This window comes from Chionomys nivalis, chromosome 13 (assembly GCF_950005125.1).
Source record: "Chionomys nivalis chromosome 13, mChiNiv1.1, whole genome shotgun sequence".
Lineage (NCBI taxonomy): Eukaryota > Metazoa > Chordata > Mammalia > Rodentia > Cricetidae > Chionomys > Chionomys nivalis.
This window is the reverse complement of record NC_080098.1, coordinates 41,544,413-41,564,204: the sequence shown is the minus strand read 5'-3', so window position 1 is coordinate 41,564,204 and position 19,792 is coordinate 41,544,413. Positions and strand designations below refer to the sequence as shown.

Sequence of the window (19,792 nt, the reverse complement as noted above, 5' to 3'; positions counted from 1 at the left end):
GCAGTCACAGAAACGAATTTAAAGATGTGACGAGTCAGGGCGAGAGCAAAGTACATTTGGCGTGAAAGACATCCATGGCCCGGAACCAGGACTGGAATGCACTAACAGGAAGGCACCCAGGAAGGTTCTGATCAGATATCAGCCAGAGGGGCCCTGGGGCCTACCGGAATGGAGATAACCCTTCCTTCATGCCAGGTGAGGTTTCTGCTCTCAGCCTTCAGACTCCCCTAAGAAAACTACAAGATCACTACCAAGGGGACTAGACAGAAGAAGAGCTTGACAAAACATCCCCAGCTTGGGAGGAGAGGAGGCTGGGAAGGGAGCCCAGAGGGTCTTGCTACCCATTTCCACTTCCTTTAATTCACCGGGACAGCGAGTGATAGATTAGGATCATTGCGGAGTTACTTTTTTTAGGTGTATAGGATTGTCTGGATCATCAACTCTAAAATATGACTTCCTTTTGGAATAGATTAGGAAAACTTGATATAGCAGAGCCTGATAACTGGGTAAATAGATTTTCTTTTCCTTAATTTTCAATGCACGTGCACGCCTACCAGAACTACACTTCTGTATACATTCATACAGAGCTGTCCACACAAGCATTAGTAGGGACCTAGGCAGTGTTGCAGGCTTTGGTCATACAGAGGCTGGTGAAGGAGTAGAGCAAAGGCATTGTGTGTAAGGCATATCCTAGTGGGTCTGGGTTTGGTTTAGGTACTCCATGATGTCTGATTGGACAGCGCTGACAGGGGTATGGTGGAACCAGCGCATGACAGGCACTCCATCGGACCCCACCAGGAACTTCTCGAAATTCCAGCGGATGTCATGCACCTTCATGGGATTCCAGAAGAGATATTCTGTAGAGCCCAAAAGTTCAGAGGTGGGAGGACAGGAGTTCTAGAGCAGAGATATGAAAAATGGAAAGATGAAAAGATGATCTCGTTTCTGCTCTGTGTTATCCAGCCTCCTCTCTGTTGCTGTAAACCTTACTGTTTAAGCTCCACACGCTTCCAGCCCCTCCCAGACCAACAGCACACTACTATCAGCACACCAAGGCTACCAGCACACCAAGGCCGCTCTAGCCAGGGTGGAGAGTGTGGCAGCCAGCGAAAAGCACCTCACTTTCCTTAGTCTCTTGAATTCTAGTCATGAGTAAAATAATACTTTCAGCTGTGCATGATGGCGCACACCTTTAATCCCAGCACTTGGGAGGCAGAGGCAGGTGGATCTCTGAATACAAGGCCAGCCTGGTCTACAGAATGAGTTCCAGAACAGCCAGGGCTACATAGAGAAAGCCTGTCTCAAAAGAAAAAAAAAATCTGTTTCTTTCAGCAAGTCATGATTTCTATGGTTTCAGCTCCCATAGGTGATAATGAGTTGGCTTTAGAGCAGGAGCTCCCAGACTTTCGGGACTTCATAAGCCAGAAAAGCTCAATAGCTGTTTTGACAATGAGGAAATTAAAAATCTGCTGTAACTATAAATTGAAATAAGATATTTTGCCGAGCCGGGCGGTGGTGGCGCACGCCTTTAATCCCAGCACTCGGGAGGCAGAGACAGGCGGATCTCTGTGAGTTCGAGACCAGCCTGGTCTACAGAGCTAGTTCCAGGACAGGCTCCAAAACCACAGAGAAACCCTGTCTCGAAAAACAAAAACAAAAAAAACAACAACAACAACAAAAAAAGATATTTTGCCGGGCGGTGGTGGCGCATGCCTTTAATCCCAGCACTCAGGAGGCAGAGGTAGGCGGATCTCTGTGAGTTCGAGGCCAGCCTGGTCTACAAGAGCTAGTGCCAGGACAGGAACCAAAAACTACGGAGAAACCCTGTCTCGAAAATCAAAAAAAACAAAAGAAAAAAAAGAAATAAGATATTTTATGTATTTACTTTCCTTTTATTTTCTTTAGATTTATCTTATTTTTAAATTGTATGTATATATGTGTGTATGTCAAGTGGGTATGTACACCTGTGAGTACAAGGCCTGCAAAATTTAGAACAGGGTGTTGGATCCTTGGCTGAACAAGTGGTTGAAAGCTGTATAGACGTGGGTTCTGGGAACTGATCAGGAAGATCGGTGTGTGTTCTCAACTGATGAGCCACCCTCCACTTCAACTATTTGCTTATTTTTTTAAATTAGTTTCACTCAACAGCCCGAGTTGGTCTGAAACTCAGTGTGTAACCCAAGTTGACTCTGAGCTCAGTTTCCCAAGTGCTGGGATTTCAGGTATGAGGCACCACATCAGATAGGACTTTTAATTATTAATCAGCTGTGTATGAATAATATCACTGTTTGTTTGAAAAGAGGGCCTTGTTATGTAGCTGACTTTCCTGGACTATTTATTTGGACTAAGTTACCCTGAATTCTCAGCCATCCCCCTGCCTCTGCATCCTGAGTACTGGCATTATAGGCATGAGCCACCATGTTTTGTCATGGTCATCTTCTGTTATGTGGTATAACCTATCCATAACTTATTATTGGAATAAATAATTGTCTTTTCTATTTAATAAGCAGATCTGTTGTTTCAGCTTGCTGTGGATGAGTGAAAGTATCCCTAGGGACAGCTTTGTTCTGCAGACCACCCTCTGGGGACAAGTGACTAAATGGTCCTTGTTGGGAAGGTCCTTCTTACCTGCTGTTCTGCGGTTATAATACTCTGATTCTTCTCCCTTGGCACTCTCTTTTACCCATGTCTATGTCATATCCTGACTTTATAATAGTTCCTTCGGATAAGAGACTAATCTACTAATAACTGTTAACATGTATCTCACAGTTTCTTGAACAAAATAGGGATTTGATTAATGATTATAGAATAAAAAGATCATTAGTGTTCAGCAGGGGAGATTAATCCACATCAGAGCTACCATGGATATTTCCTCTGTGGAAGCCAAGGCCTCATGTCTGTGAATGGACTCCTTAAGGAGTCCCATCCCATCGTAGATACCAGCCCCATTGCTTCCAGAGAATCCTAGCTGATTGATCCATGCCATGTTTGCTTACTTACCTTTAGGAAAGAAAAAATCTTTTGTTCGTTTTCTCCATTCACATCCCCTTTCTCAAAGAGCTGGAAATTGGGGACATAGCCACCGCCTGGACGCACATATCTGCAGTGAAATAGGGTGTTCTCAAGAGAATCCAAATTAAATCAAGGAAGGTTAGGACTGGTCACCAATTGTCCTACAAAGGGATGGAAAGGACTGTAGAAAGAGAGAGGAGGGGGAGGGGTCTCTCGGATCAGGAATCCAAGTAGAGCTTCATAGAATCAGAGAATTCCAAGAGGGAGGGGATACTTTGACCCCAGATTTCCTGGCCCATCTCCATTTCCTATGTGTCCTTCTTTTCCCTGAATGTCTCTTCCTTAGATCTTCCCTATTCTCGCCCTCAAAGAAGCCAAGTGTGGAGAGAGTACTTGGGTATTTCCTGAGGGCAACATGGAATTCTAGGCATCATGATGCCATTCTTCAACCCATTGTTCCATCACCTACCTACTTAGAAGATTCTGGAACGGGAAGGTATCTAGGCAGATGAGAAAAGTGCATCCCCAGGGCCCCACATAGTACTTACTTGAGTCCAAGGAGGATCTCTGAGTTTTTTCCAGGTTCTTGTTTTCCAAACTGGTTGCAAGGAAAACCCAAAACAATGACATTGAAGCTCTCCAGCTCCTCCTGCAGTTTGTTTAGTTCTGCAAGCAGAGGGTGAGCGGCATGGGCAGACCCCCCGAACACAACCCAAAGGACCACAAGGTTCACCCTCTCGTCACGTGAATACACTGGAGACTGTGAAAAGCTACAGATATTGAATAATAGGCAGCACAAACAGCTATGACTTAGGTCTCCGGGAACTTTCTCAATGGCTGCTGATCTTGAGGCACAGGGTTCCCTAAATCTCATTGCTCTTCACTGTGCATACAGAGAGTTTATTTTAAGCAAATAGACACGGACTGATTAGACTTACGAGAAAACCTGCTTGATTCTGAAAGGAGGCTAGACTCAGAGTGCATTGTCTTCGTTAGCAGGGTGGGTAGGTTGACCAGATGTTTTCTGATGAAAAGGCAAAGAAAACGGGAACTCTCCTGTCCTCCCACTTTGTCTCGTGATGACAACCTCTGACACTACAAACACTCTCCCAGAAGCACTCTTGGCTGTTGCATGTTAGAAGTAACAGAAGAATCAGAAAATCAGAGTCTGGCTGCAGTGCTCACCTATAATCTCAGCACTGGGAAGATGATGGCCATAAGTCATAGGTCAGCCTGATCCATATGGTGAGTTCCAGGCCAACCAAGTCTACATAGTTAGACACTGCCTTAAAAAAGAGAGAAAAATCCAAACCTGGCTACATAGTGTTCTCTACCCTGACCTCAATGACAATTAACTAACACAGTTTTCACCTCCGTAGGCTCCAGGCCACAGTGTGAACTGTTCTTCATAGACCAAGAGTCTCTTACGTGTCTGCTCAGACTTGTGCCCCTTCTCTGTCTTCCTTTTCAGTTTGGAGTCACTCCTCAGAACCAGCTGCTAAGCTCACCTAGGCTCAGTGCTGCCTGCTGGCGTCTCCCCCGAGAACCTCTGCCTAGAAGAGAGTGTCTCTGAGTTTTAATATGTTTCTTGTATATTTTATGTGAAATATATATTTAATAAATGTAATATACAATTTATTTTGAGACAGAATTTCAAATTTAGTTTGAGTCGGTTTCCAGCTCACTCTGGAGACAAGGATGACCTTGAACTTCTGACCCTTCCCCTTCCCAGTGCTGGGATTAGCGACCTACATCACCGTCCTTGGCTATGTGATTCTGGACTTGAGCCTAGGGTTTCACACAGGAGAGGCAAGCACTCGGCCTGCTGAGCTGCCCCTCCAGCCCCTGCAGAAACATGTTTTATACAGTCTTACCCATTTCTTCAGTCTGCCTAGTTCACCTGTCTCTTCTTCAGTTTCCTTTTTGCAGCAGAAACTCAGTGGACCTCAACTTTAGTCCCTGGCAAACTCTGAGCACTCTCAACTTTTACACTGAGAATAAAATTGGAGGAGCACTCTAAAATTCTCATGACGTAGTTTAATTCAAAATGAGTGAAGTAACCAGGCACAGTGGCTGATGCCTATAATCCCAGGAGATGAATCAGAAGGATCAGAAGTTGTCTACCGGAGACCTTGTCTCAAACAAACAGAAAAGTGAGGGAATAGCAGATGCTGATAAGGAATAACATCCAAGGTATTTCATTATGCAAAAGAGCAAGGTGAAAAATAATTTGTGTATATGTATTCTTATCTCGCTCACACACCCACACATGAGAGAGACTGATTTCAGGAAACATATACTACAAACTATGACAAGCCACTTATAGTGGAGGGGATTGGGGCACCATGCCTATTAAACCTTTTTGTATCTTCTGAATGCTGTGAAGTATTATATACTCGACATATGTATCAAAATTAAATATAAAAAATTCCCTCAGACCTACCCGAATGCTAGGCAAGTACTCTACCATTCTCTTATTCCTAGAATTAAATTATAACAACTTCCCAAATACCATATTTTCAACTTTTTGAAGGAAAGAAAATCCACATTTGTTAACTGATACTAAACTGATTTGGGCTCTTAAATTTAGATTCTTGTGCTTTCTAAAAATTTAATGCACAGTGTTTCAGATTTTCCTTAAAGTGGATTCCACATAAGAAGATAGGAATATAGTGGTTAAGAGCACTGACTGCTCTTCCAGAGGACTCGGGTTCGGTTCCCAGTACTTACACTGCATCTCACAACTATCTGTAACCCCAGTTCCAGAGAATTCCATACCTCTTCTGACCTCTGTGGGCACTGCATGCATAGGTTCACATAATATGGTTCACATACACATAGATATATGCATATAGACAGACAAAACAGTCATATATATAAAATTAAATTTAAAAACAAAAGACAAGAACAAAAACCCTGTAATTTCACCACTAAACTGAAACAAGTCTTTAGCTTCTCTGGAAATCTGAGCCAGTTGTTTGGCTGTGATTTGTATCATGTGGTATTTTACTCTTTTTTTTTTTTTTTTTTTTTTTAATTTCCTTGAGACAGAGCTTCATGTAGCCTGGCTGGCCTGGAATAGAATACGTAACCAACAATGACCTTGAACTCCTGATTCTCCCACCTCCACCTCCCAGGCTCTACTATTAACGTCTGTCTGAGGAAGTGGCATCGCAACACAATCATGGCTAAGTCAAGCACCTTTCTCTGAAAAACTTCAAAATACCAAAATCTGATGATACATGACCTAGAGGAGACATTGCAATATACATAAATTTAAGTTGTATTTAGGAAGCAGAAAATTCTGAAATTTATAATTATTTTAGTTGCATTAAAACAAATTGATAGAGTGCAACAGCATTATTCACAAGTATAATCCAAGCATTTGGGGGCAGAGAAAGAAGAATCATGAATCTGAAAAAGTGAGATCCTCTCTCGAAAATTATTTTTGAATAGCACCTGATATTTTTGAATAGTCAAGTAGGTAGCAATGTCAATATATGGAATTTGTAAAAACTTATTCCTGTATTATTTTGGCCCATTTATCTGTAGCATATGATTCAATAAACCTTTCAAATTTGTTGTGAATATTCTTATAATAATAATGTTCTTAGCATATCAAAAATTATATCTAACGCTTGTACAATTCATGTAGAAATTTATATGACCTTATCTGTTTTTTGTTTGTTTGTCTGAGACAGGGTTTTTCAATGTAGCTTTGGATTCTGTCCTGGAACTCACTCTGTAGACCAGGCTGACCTCAAACTCACAGAGATTTGCCTTCCTCTGCCTCCCGAGTGCTGGGCCCACACTACCGCCGCCTGGCATGACTTTATCTGGATTAACAAAAATATAAAATTCTTCTGTGATGGACACAATAGGGAGATGGAGCATTCTCCCATATGTATCACTTGCTTCAAGCAGCCTTCATGCCAGTTACAGCGGCCTGGATAAAAGAAACTCCTTCTGTCATTTCGGGGTGCCTCTGGAAAATAAAAGACCAGTCTGTGTGTGTGTGTGTGTGTGTGTGTGTGTGTGAGAGAGAGAGAGAGAGAGAGAGAGAGAGAGAGAGAGAGAGAGAGAGAGAGAGAGGGGAACCAGGGTAGATGTTTGGTGTTTTCCTCCATTGGTCCCATCTCCTGTTTCCCTACTTTATGATCTATGACATACATTGTATTTTTTGAGATCATCTCTCTCTGAGAAGAGGTCACTTACCTAGACTGGCTGGCCAGTCAGCCTGAGAAATCCACCTGCCTCCTCTCCTCTGGTCTCCCAGTTCTAGGCTTACAAGCTTGTGCCTCTACCATGTTTGGGTTCTTGTAGGTTCTAGGGAACTGAATACAGGTCTTCGTGCATGTTCAGCAAACACTTTATGCACTGAGATGTCACCCTAGACTCATGATATTTGTTTTTATTTTGATACAGGGTCTTAAGAAGTAATTCAATGGCTGAGAATGACTTTGAACTTCAGATCCTCCTGCCTCCTGCTCACAAGCGTTAAAATGTCAGGTTCGTCCCACTGTGCAATGTGATACTGAGGACCAATCCTAGGACTTTGTGTATGCTAGATAAGCATGCTGCCTACTGAGCCACATCTCTCTTCAGTATTCTGACTCCCCATTTTACTCCATTGAATGCAAACCAATCTCCTTTATTCTAGGTTCTGGCCTGGGAGTCACAGGGAGGATTTGGTGTTCTATCAATCAACTCTTAAGAACATCAACATCACCGTATGCAAACATGATCAGCCACGACCAATCAAGAATACTCCCCAATCATGTCTAAACACACACACACACACACACACACACACACACACACACACACACACAGTCTAAAGCACAAAATGAGCACTTGCCACCCTGCCAATATAAATGATCGCAGCTGCTTTACCAGTTACAGTCTCAGCCTGTCTGTTTCTCTCACCATATAGATCTGATTTCTTTTTTTTTTAATTTATCTATTTATTTATTTATTATGTATACAGCTATCCAGAAGAGAGCACCAGATCTCATTACAGATGGTTGTGAGCCACCATGTGGTTGCTGGGAATTGAACTCAGGACCTTTGGAAGAGCAGGCAATGCTCTTAACCGCCGAGCCATCTCTCCAGCCCTAGATCTGATTTCTTAAGATAACCAATCACATAATTGCCCCTTCCATTTCCTGCCAGCCTCTAATTCACAGCAAAGGTCCGGTTCCTTGAATCTTTCCCCACACTGCCTGACACCAGCTCAGATGGCCTGAATGTTTTCTATCCCTTTCTGAGAAGCCTCCATGTTTCCCTTTGGCAGATGGACAACAACTCTGGCTTGTTCAAGCACAGATGCACTCTTAGTGGTTGTCCAGCATATCCTGGGGAAAACCTTAGTGCTTAGCGGAGATAATTCTGGCATGCAGCAGAATGGCAAGATTTAGGGGAATAGAGTCAGTGTGCTCATTCATTCCTCGATCCCAGCAGCACGGGGAAACCGTCTCCAGTCACGATATGGTGATGTGACAAGCTAGTTCTGAGAGAGAATTGCAAGTTGAGTTCTTACCAGGGTAAGTGGCTGTCAGGCCGCAGAAGGACGCCACGTTGACAAAGAGGACGTGCTTCCCTGCATACTGCCGGAACTGAACATATACTCCGCCATCCAGGGTCTTGGCTCCATACTCATAGATGGTGCCATTCACCCCCTTGTTGCAGTCCACCTACAACAGAACACACGCAACTGAGGCGGTCTGGCCTAGTAAGCGATAATCCTCCACACCTCCCAGCATTTTCCAAACACTTGAAGATTTTTTTTTCACCCTGTAACTTAAAATTGTAAGAACTGAAGAATTTCTGTTTGAGGAACTCCACACCCAAGCAGGCCTTGGTGGTGAGCACAGACCTGGGTGCCCCTAGAGGGTGCCCTCTCCAGTGGGCTATGACCTCACCTGATAGTAGGGTAACCTGGGACTTTACAGCTGCCAATCAGAAGTTTACATGCCTCCTTACCCTCCACATCCCCATTAACAGAGGTCAAAGCTCAAAGGTCAGAGGTAATGACTTATATAAGCCTCGTGAGAGCATTTTAGAAATGTTTGGGCTCCTAAGAAGATACTGGATCAAATGCTCTAGCGATGGAACCCAGTCACCAGTGGATTCTCCGTTAGCTAAGGTCTGGGAATTGCTGTGCTCTGTGATGAGATTGTTCCTCGCCTTTTACAGAAGGGAGTGGGAGCTGACAAAGGATACTTATAAGTAGCTGAAAGCCATGAGTGAGGTTGAGGTTTTCAACAAGTTTCTCTGATGTTAAAGTTAAGATATATTGGTTTCTTAAGTCATCCCCACTAGCCCTATTCTGTCTCCTAAGATGCATGCATGAATTTTTTTTAAAAACAGGGATGGACACTGACTCCCCATGTGGATACTTTGGGATACTAGTCCCTCTTTCTGGCTCTTTGTGAGGACTTTTGGCTACAGCCCCACAGTGTGATCCGTTCCCTGGAGCAGCACCAAGATCTGAGAAATCCTTACACTGAGCTGAGCTCTCTCTTCGCCTCCCCCCATCAGTCTCTGTGTCTTAATAGTCACTGAAGAAAAGTCCCCTTTCCCTAACCCCGGAGCCCAGTCCAAGTCTCTCTCTCTCTCTCTCTCTCTCTCTCTCTCTCTCTCTCGCTCTCGCTCTCGCTCTCGCTCTCGCTCTCTCTGGTCCAATTGGTTTGAGAACAATCAGTCTCCCTCCCAACTCACTTGCTACTTAACCACTCATTTCCCAGAACCCAAGGGGCTGCTCCAAAGTGCAGATCAGCATGGGATAGAGCAGATTCTGATTGTCAAGCAACCATCAAGGAGGAATGGCACAGGGAGCTGGGGAAGGGGGTAGCTTAAAGATCCACAAAGTGTAGAGAAGCAGAGAAGGTGCATGGAAAACACAATAAAGCACGGTGAACAGAGGCAGGCAAGGTGCTGTGGCAGAGGCAGGCAAGGTGCTGTGGCAGAGGCAGGCAAGGTGCTGTGGCAGAGGGCCTCAGTGGCAGAAGTCTGCAGGGAAAGGCTGTCAGGCAGCTCTCTCCCTTCGAGAGCAGGATCCTGAATCTCTTGGTAGCTGCATTAGATGTTGGAATCTGTTTAGATCCCGGGCCAGGTGAGGGGAGTTGCTTACCTTTGCTTTTTGAGGACTCAGAGACTCCTGAGCCAAGGCAGCTAGAAATAGTGTGAAAAGACAGGAGACCCAGAACTTCTGGGCCATGGCTGTACAAGGAACACTGGGTGAGTCTTGAACCTCAGGAACTGAGATCCCTTTTGAGTGTCCCCAGCAGGCACCAGTCTGGAGGTGCACAGCCAATCACAGAGCTCCTTTCACTCTCCTCCTCTCTCCTCTCCGCTTCACCCTTGCTCTTCTGATAGAGAAGCCACGTGAATAGGCACCTGTTCTGACAGGTGAAGGTGAAGTGAAGGTGGACATCTTTCTGTCTGGAACCTGAGAGGCTGTACCTCCCCTCTCCAAGTGGTTGGGCTAACTTGTGCCAATGAATCACAACCTCCTTTCCCACAACATGTTCACAAGGTTTGCATGCAAACTAAAGTTAGAAAAGCATTGACTCAGATGGTCAATGTGGCACAGCCTGGAGACACAGGCACTTGCAGTCTGAGGAGCTCTCTTCCCCCATACGTACCCCTGCTCCTGCTCAGGTAAAGCCAGATCCTTAACTATGCCTTAGAAAAGAACTCGGGAGCAGAGAGAACAAAGCAGTCAGTATATCAGGTATTTAGACAAAGAGGCATGAAGGGAAGGGCAGAGCACAGACCTAAAACATAGCTGTACGTTCTGCTGTGGTTTTCTAAGCCGATCCACAAATCCTGTAATTTACAGCAAGATTAAGTGAAGCTCAGAATTTAAGTAATGTTTAAAAGTAAAAAATACATGCACTGGTTTAGTTTGTAAAGACTTAAATTTTAATTTAGTGTTTTGTGTGTGGTGTGTGGGCATGCATGAGGAGGTTACAGAACAGCTGTGTGTGCCTAGTTGTCTTCTATTTTACATGGGCGCCAGAGACTAAACATCAATCATGTTTGTGAAGCTGACACCTTTATAACTGGAGTTACCTTGTGTCAGTGGCCATGAGAAACAGGTGGCAACCAGTGTTCAGATGTCAGCCCACCCGAGGTATGGTTAATCTATCTGATGGGGGGATTAATCCTGTCCAAAGTCGGCAGGGGCATTGACTCTGAAAGCTGTTGCTCACTTTTGCTGAAGCAGTTTGGTGTCTCCCCAAAATCTGCATTGTAGTGTGTAATCTCATGTGATGTTTATATGTAATCTCATGATTGCATCTTAATTTTATGGGCATGTATATCTGTGGGTTGTCAGGCTTAGCTATATAGTTTTTATATATAGAATATATGCTGGAACTTGCTTCATAATTGGATCTATTTGGCCCACAAGGACTGGAGATATTTAAAAGCCTGCCTTATTCTTTTGCTTACTGGATGACTTCACCAACCCCATAAGACCTCCAGTGAGAGAATTTAGTCACGTAGCCAGAGATCTTGGTTCCCACATATCTCCATTCTCTTCCCTGAGCTACATTGGGAGCCACCTCCCTGCAACTATCTTCCAATTGACAGGACATGCAGTCATGAAAGGAGTCTTTTATATAGATCACAGTTGAGACCTTCGAAGATAAAGGGAGATCCTGGCTCAGAGAATTGCCTTTGTTTTGCGTGTGCATGCAAACTGGAGACTTTACAGAACAGGGGAAGAATGGCAAAAGAAGAATAAAGAACATGATTGTAACAGTATGTATGAGTGCTCATTCAGTTACTTCTTGGGTTAGAACTTTTCCAAGTTCATTGTTATGCTAAGGCCACCCACCTGAACCTTGACAGGGAGTCGATAGAGCTGGTCTCTGCTGGCCGCTGATAACCTTGCCTTCCCTAGTTTGTTCATTTTTGCTGTTCTTTGGTTTTTGGTTTGGTTTTTTGAGACAGATTTTCTCTGTGTAGTCTAGAAAGGGTTTCTCTCTGTCAGCCCTGGTTGTTCTGGAACTAACTTTGTAGGTCAGGCTGGCCTAAACTCACAGAGATCCTTCTGCCTCTACTCCCAAGTGCTGGGGTTAAAGGCATGCACCACTGTTTTGTTTTTTCTTAAAGGCAAATTTTTGTGTATCCCAGGCTGGCCTCTAATTGATTTGCAGCAGATGATGACCTTGAACATCTGACTTTCCTGACTTCACCTCGGGGTTGATATAGATGCTTGCCATCATACCTGGTGTTCTGTGATGTTGAGGATTAAATCCAGGACTTCCTGCATACTAAGCAAGTGTCTACAAGCTGGGCTATTATACGTCTCCAGTCCTATTGTCTTAGTCAGGGTTACTTCTGATGTAACCAAAGCAACTTGGAGAGGAAAGGATTTATTTGGCTTACGCTTCCAGGTCACAATCCATTATCAAAGGAAGTCAGAATAGGAACTCAAAGAGGGTAGGAACCTGGAGACAGGAGGTGATACAGAGGCCATGGAGGAGTGCTGCTTACTGGCTTGCTCCTCATGGCTTGCTCATTCTGTTTCCTAATAGAACCTGGGACCACCAGTCCAGGGATGGCACCACCTACAATGGGCTGGGCCCTCCCCCATCAATCACTAATTAAGAAAATGCACTACTGGCTTGCCTACAGCCTAATCTATGCAGGCAATTCTCAATTGTTCTCTCTGATGACTCTAGCTGTGTCAAGTTGACATAAAACTAACCAATACAACTAGTCAGCCCTCCCTCCCTCCGTCCCTCTCCGTCCCTCTCCGTCCCTTCCTTCCTTCCTTCCTTCCTTCCTTCCTTCCTTCCTTCCTTCCTTCCTGTATCTTGTGTGTATGAGTGTTTTGTCTGAATGTATGTAAGTGTGCTACGTCATGCCTAGTGCCGACAGAAGGCAGAAGAGGGCATTTGGATCCCCCTTGGACTGAGGTTACTGCCATATGGGTGCTAGGAATAAAACCTATAGAAGAGCAGTCAGTGCTTTTAACTGATGAGCTATCTTTCCAGCCCCACATTTTTCTTAAGGAATCCCATCCCCTCTTTAAAAACTGAAACTAGAGGCTGTTTTATGAGACTTACTGTCTATATTTAGGGATGTATGAGGAGTGCTAACACAGTAGAGCCAGAGTTAGAAATATTTTGGCCTTAAATCATAACTCTTCTGTTTTGTAACACCTTTGTTTGGGACATTTTTAGGAAAACACATTACTTCTGTGGGCAATTTTGGATTGATTCACTGTGATAAGATTTGTTGACTTTCAGGCAGCAGAAAGGGCAAACTGGATCCCAAGGTAAAGGGTTTCTTTCTCTTCTCACATCCCCTTAATCTTCCCGTCCTTTTTATTCTGCCTCAGGATGACTATCATTTGTTCTGTCCCTTCGAACTTCACCATTTAAACAACAAAAAAAAAGGTCAGATTTTTAAAATATGAAGTCAGGCTATTAGTGCTAAGCATTTTGGCTTTGCCCCTCACTCTGGCCCCCAGGGAAGACTTCCTTAACAGAGGTGGAACAAAACAAGGGGCACACATTCCTAGTGGCAAGCTATCAAAGAGAAAGTTTTAGGCCACAAGTCAGGAAGGACCTGGCCTTCGGTTTCCTCCTCTGCAGATACTTGTAATAATCTCTGCCCTGCCTCTTCTAAAATGTGTTATTGTGAAGGTTCAGTAGCAGCCAAAATATTGCTCCAAAATCTTTGAAGTGGCTGAGAACTGTGCCTCCCCGCTGCCTCCTGTCACATCCATTCCCATCGACCTGGTTTTCACTACCGGCTTAGACTCATGAGGAAGCCTTCCTCTCCAGGTCTTAGCCTTCTGTCATCCAGCTCCGCCACCTGCCCCGCCCCTTCCAAGATCATACAAAGGGCCTTCTATGCCTTTGAGAAATGCGATCTGGATGGAGTCCAATTCTTGGCAACTCTTAGAAGGCACCCGTTTTGTTATCTGGGATCTCTGCATTCCTCCACAGTCCAGGCTTTGACCGGACATCCGATGCAGCCATGCCACACTCAGGGCCCTGAGGCAGCTGTGCAGAAGGCGCCCCTCATAGTGCACATCTCCAAGATCTTCAGCCTTCTCCCATTCTCAGTTTTACAAATGGCTGAACCTTAGGGTGAGTGTATTTTCCCACTTTACAAACGCAAGCAAAAACTTATAAAAGGTCACTTGACTTAATATTTCTGTTTGCTTTGTTCATCAGACGCACTAACTACACATATTAGGAACATGAAAAATGACATTTATTTATCTATCTGTTTTTTCGTATGTTTCAGGATCCTACACTATCACCTTGGACAGACAGCAACCTACTCTGTGGCCCAGGCTGGGTCTCAAAACTCATGACAAATCTCTGCTTCAGTATCCCAAGTGCTGGAGTTATAGGCATGAGCCACCCTGGCTTTCCAGTGATGCGTTTGTTGTAGTTTCCTTTTATTTACATTTTTGTGCACGTTTTGCCTTGTACTACCTAATGCTTGAAGGAAACTCTGACTCAGGCTGGCTGTGCTCTGGTCCTGAGCTTTCGTGATGCCCGTAGCTCTAACTTGGGTCCTCCCTCGGCTCTGTCGTTATTAGCAGAAACCCTACCTTCATCTGCTTCAGGAAATAGTTCTGGCAGTTGGTGGCACAAGAGGGAAACTGTGTAAAGATGAACATGAGCCTTCCTGGGTGCCTCTCATGTCCATTGTTCTCAGCACAGTGGACCTTGGAGGTCCCACCATGTCCCCACATAACCACAACATCTGAAATGCTGTGACTGCCCTGGATGGAGATGCTCTAAACATGTAACCAATGGACACCAAAGGGCTGAAATCTCCCCCAGAGTCCTATGCTAGACATCAGGAAAGGTTGAGGCCCAGCTATCAACCAGAGGAAGAACTTCTCTCCCATGTAGACATTTCACACGGGGCTGACAGCTTGCTTGACAGACCAGAGTTGAAACAATGTTGGGTCAATGTTGGGAGCGACAACCTATTAATCAGGACTTAGATAAGAACAGCCTTTGCCCTCTGTGTAAACCTAAACCCTAGTTCAGTATCCCAGAGATAGTCCTGAAGGTCATTAGACCTCTTTGCTTGTCCTTCTTCCCAAGTGGCCACAATGAATGAATTCTTCCTTCTCTGCTTTTCACTGCTGTTTCTTTAATTGGCCTCCTGGGAAATGCTGACTATTGAGACTGCCAGGCCCAGGTTTTGAGCATGATAACTCCAATAACAATGTCCACAGTGCTCACAAGAGTTACTGTCTCATTTGGTCATAGGACAAGATGTCTCCCAACAAGGCATAGTCCCAAGGTTGCTGTAACTTAGGTTTACTTTTCTCTGAGAAGGAAGGAGAGTGCTTATATCAGGCTAAATTTCAGAGATGAGACTAAAAGATGATTGTATTAATTTATTTTCAAATTTATTTTCTTCCCTCCTGTCCCCCTTTTTTCCTGAGGTGGGTCTCACTCTCCACATTAGGTTGACCTTCAATTCTTGGAAATCTTTTTGCCTCCCCTTTTAAAACCTGGGAATACAGTTGTGCACTACCTCACTTGACTTCAGAGTCTTAATGTTTTCTCCAGTTGTGAGAAACTCAGCTTTTTTGGTGATGTAGTTGTTTTTTATTTTTTTACTCTGGCTTTTTGGGGGTCCCATCACTCAGCTCCCAAAGAAATCATGTGCAGAACCTTATTATTATTTATGAATGTCTGACCTTAGCTTGGCTTGTTTCTAGCCAGCTTTTCTTAACTTATTCCGCCGACCTTTTGCCTCTGGGCTTTTATCTTTCTCTTACATCTGTAAATCTTTCTTTACTTCTTATTCTGCGGCTTGCTCCTCGAGTCCTCTCTCCTTCTTTACTCTTGCTCCTTCCTTTGTCCAGAGTTCTTCCATTTATTCTCTCTCCTGCCAGCCCTGCCTGTCCTTTCTCCTGCTTTGCTATTGGCCATTCAGTGCTTTATTAGACCATCAGGTGTTTTAGACAGGCAAAGAGTCACAGCTTCATGGAGTTAAACAACTGTAACATAAACAAATGCAACACATCTTTACATTGTTAAACCAATGTTTCAGAGCATAAGCAAATGTAACACACCTTAAAATAATATTCTACAACACTGCTGTGATCAGAGATATCTCACCTAGAGAAGAGTAGGACATGACAGTATTGACTCTAAAAGTCTAGAACCTCAGCATACATATATTCCAGCTATGTAATCTATATATAGAAAGGACAGGCACAGAAAGTGGAGGGGCTGGTCATCCTGACCTTGCACAGCCCTGGATAAAAGCCGAGTCTGCTTCTGTTGCTGTAGTGAAAAGTTAGGGCTCACTAAAACACTGGATTATATTATATTTGGTTGACCAAGGCTTTATTATTTGTATCTGGTATTAGAGTCACAACTTCTCTGCCTTTTTGATGTGTGTGCATACATTTGTGTACATGTGTGTACATGAACATGTGTGCGCGTGTGGAGTCCAGAGGACAACCTTGGATGTCATCCTCAGGAGCATCATCCACCTCCTTTGAGAAAGGCTCTCTCCTTGACCTGAAGCTCCTCAGCTGGGGCTAGACTGGTGGGCTGGGGGATCCTGCTGGAAGACAGGATGCCTTCATGTAACTCAGGCAGGCCTCAAACTCACGATGTAGCCAAGGATGATGCTGAACTAATCCCTTTGCCTCTCCTTCTGAGTGCTGGGATTGCAGGCATGCAGTACCACACCCAGTTTGTGTACTGCTGGGGATTAAACCCAGGGCTACTTGCAAAATAGGCAAGTACTCTACCAACTGAGCTGCGTACATCCCAGCCTTTTACTGTTCTTATAAGGAGAGTCAGAACATCAAAACTTTCTGCCAGGAAACCCATCTATTATGCCTTACTCTGGCTTGGCGGATTCCCAGGTAGAGGCTGAAGCCTTTCATAACCTCCGTTAATCCTCCCTTTATTACATTTCATTCTCGCTCCCTTGTGTGGTAGCATTACGTTCTGGCGGTGTGGCCTGTGCTACAGGGTCGTTACAGACTCGAACACGTGCACATCAATACTGATTATGCCACTTAGCTTCTCTTCCTTCCGAAAGGGTCTTTACCCCATCACTAAGTCTGAGGTAATTTGTTATAGGAAAGTAACATGAACTTTAATAGAAAGCAAGGTGCAACTGTAACAAATACAAAAGTCAAGTCCGTGGAACTGAAAAATGCGCAGAGACTAGAAAAAAATGTGAGCTACATTATGGACAAATGTTGTTTGCCTGATTGTTGCTAAACATGGATGTTACAGGTGCTTCCAGTGAGGGTTCAGCAAGAAATGAGGAACATATTATTAAAAGCCAAAGGAATGGATAAAGGAACTAAATAGATATTTCTCAAAAGAAGATACGGTGCACAGCTGTAATGCCAGCACTTAAGAAGCTGAGGCAAAGGATTGTTGCATTTGAGGCTAGCCTGGGCTACATTCAGATACCTTGTGTTTGAGAGAGAGACAGAGAGAGAGAGAGAGAGAGAGAGAGAGAGAGAGAGAGAGAGAGAGAGAATATATAGATGACCAACAAGTGTATAAAAAATCAACGTCACTGATAGACATCTAATTTCAACTTAAAAGCACAGGGAGACATCATTCCATACCTAGTAGGATAGACATGTAGGAGGGGACACACACTGTTAGGATAGACATGTAGGAGGGGACGCACACTGTTAGCGAAAATGAGCATTAGAACAGCCTGCATTGCTTACACTTCTCCAGTCTTCGGTAGGAAAATGTCCCTCAGCTTCCTCAAGGATATATGTGGTTGCATCAGAGATAATCCAGAGTAATCCCTCCATCCATCTAAAAATCCTTATCTTAATCGCTCTTGCAAAAATAGTTGTTCTGTAAGAGCATTTCCAGGTTCCAGAGACTAAGACCGTCGTTGTGTCTGCCCTGCACCCCCCACCACACACACTGTCCTCGCTTATGTTCTCTTTCAGCCCTCATTGCGTGGCCCAGAGAAAACATGGACTTGGCTCCAACAAAGACAAAGAACTAAGAGACGACCAGTGCCAACCCCTGGACAGCAAGAATCGAATGGGTACTTTCTGAGCTCTCCGCCATGCAGTCCTGATGTAAAGGTCTCCCGAGTTGAGAGGGGTACGGGAGTCAGCAAACACCAACTTAGCTTTTATCCCCTTGTTTGTTTGTTTGTTTGTTTTCCAGATCTTACAGACTAAAGTTTTTTTTTTTTGACAGATGAGTCTTTTAATAGAAAAAAAAAAAAAAACAACACGTGCAACAGTAGCAACACACATTTCTTCGAATCCAGACAGCTCCGAGTTTCAGTTCTTCACCTTGGGAGGTGGCCTGTACACACCTACAACCACAGCGTGGTCCCGTTCGTAGGGCTCAAGTGTCAGCTGCTCCTGGGGCTTCATATTCTCCTGCTGCATCTTCTTCACTTCAGAGGCAAACACAGCTTCTGCTGAGGCTGTAGAGTCAATGCAGTTCGCCTTAATGGAAATCACAAAGTGTCCTCCATTCCTCAGAAAGGTGTGGGCATTCAGGGCCACAATGCGGGTTTGGTCTGGCTGTGCCACATCGGCAAAGATCACATCCACCATGGCGATAAGCATGCGGTATTTGTGTGGGTGTCGGGCATCTTCAATCACAGGAATAATGTTGGTCCTCTTCTTGGCCAAGTTGATGAGGTCACGGCCAGAACGGTGGGAGAACTCAACTGCATAGACCAGACCATCCGGGCCAACGATGTCAGAGACGTGAGAGACGGTGGTGCCTGAGGCTGCCCCAAGGTAGAGCACCTTGGCCCCTGGCTTGATGTGGATCTGGTCTACGCCACCCAGGATTGCTGCTGCCAGCTTGAAACGGAAGGGGTTCCAGGCTCGATATTCAATTTTGTCATCTCCCTCTGAAATAGAGACTCTCTTCTCCCCATACACAGACTCTCCAGGGACCAGATTTTTTGTGACAAGGGCATCCTCCTTTCCGAGACAGATAAAGACGCCTTCATGCCGATGTGGTTCCACCATCACATTCTTCCCTGACTGGTTTCCTCTCTTGCCTCCCCGGCCACCACCTCGACCCCGGCCGCCCCCAGACTGGAAGCCTCCACCTCGTCCACCTCCTCCTCCACCTCCTCGTCCCCTGAAGCCTCCACCTCCACCTCGACCTCGGCCTCCACCAAAGCCTCCTCGACCTCCGCCAAAGCCTCCTCGTCCGCCTCGTCCTCCTCTACCACCTCTGTCACCACCAAAGCCTCCTCTGCCACCAAAGCCACCCCCACGGGGGCTGAAACCTGGCTTCATCACTGCGTTCTGGTCGCGCGGCTCCGGCAATCAGCAGCTTCCCTCACTCCACGAGTCTCAGGCTCCAGACTAAAGGTTTGTTGCTAGTCCCAAGACCAAAAGGACCACCTGTATTTCTGATCAAGCAATAATAAACTTAGGGTTCCTACAATGTTCTCAACAGTGCCAATGCTTTCCTTAAATAACTCGAGGACTCAAGTAGACACTTTATTCACATTTATTGGTTATTATAAAAGATGCAACAGAGGAGCAGCCAAATGAAAGGATGTTTAGGTCAGGACACAAGGTGGGTAGATGCAAACTTCAATATCTTTTGTGTGTGCACGCTTTCCTCAGTATCCTGAGAATTCACCACCTCTGAAGCTCCCTATACCTGCTGTCTAAGGCATTTTACATCATCAATTAAATGTGCCATTGGGGATTGAATTAGATCTCAAGTACCATCCCCTCCTTAGAAGATGGCAGCAAACGGCATCTAGTTTCTGATAATCACGCCTTAATTGT

The 19,792-nt window shown here is 44.7% G+C and overlaps 2 protein-coding genes across 2 annotated transcripts; both read right to left on the bottom strand.

The window, feature by feature from the left end:
* Nucleotides 1-690: 690 nt before the first annotated feature.
* Nucleotides 691-10,231, bottom strand: Gpx6 (glutathione peroxidase 6). Its single transcript, XM_057787909.1, has 5 exons — nt 10,145-10,231; nt 8,552-8,705; nt 3,561-3,678; nt 3,001-3,100; nt 691-897 (listed from the first exon to the last, which is right to left on the bottom strand). Exons 1-5 carry the CDS (start codon nt 10,229-10,231, stop codon nt 691-693), a joined length of 666 nt encoding a protein of 221 aa, XP_057643892.1.
* Nucleotides 10,232-18,253: 8,022 nt separating this feature from the next.
* On the bottom strand, nt 18,254-19,345 carry LOC130885977 (rRNA 2'-O-methyltransferase fibrillarin-like). The gene has a single exon (XM_057787846.1). It carries the CDS (start codon nt 19,286-19,288, stop codon nt 18,305-18,307), a length of 984 nt encoding a protein of 327 aa, XP_057643829.1. The 5' UTR covers nt 19,289-19,345; the 3' UTR covers nt 18,254-18,304.
* Nucleotides 19,346-19,792: the final 447 nt, after the last annotated feature.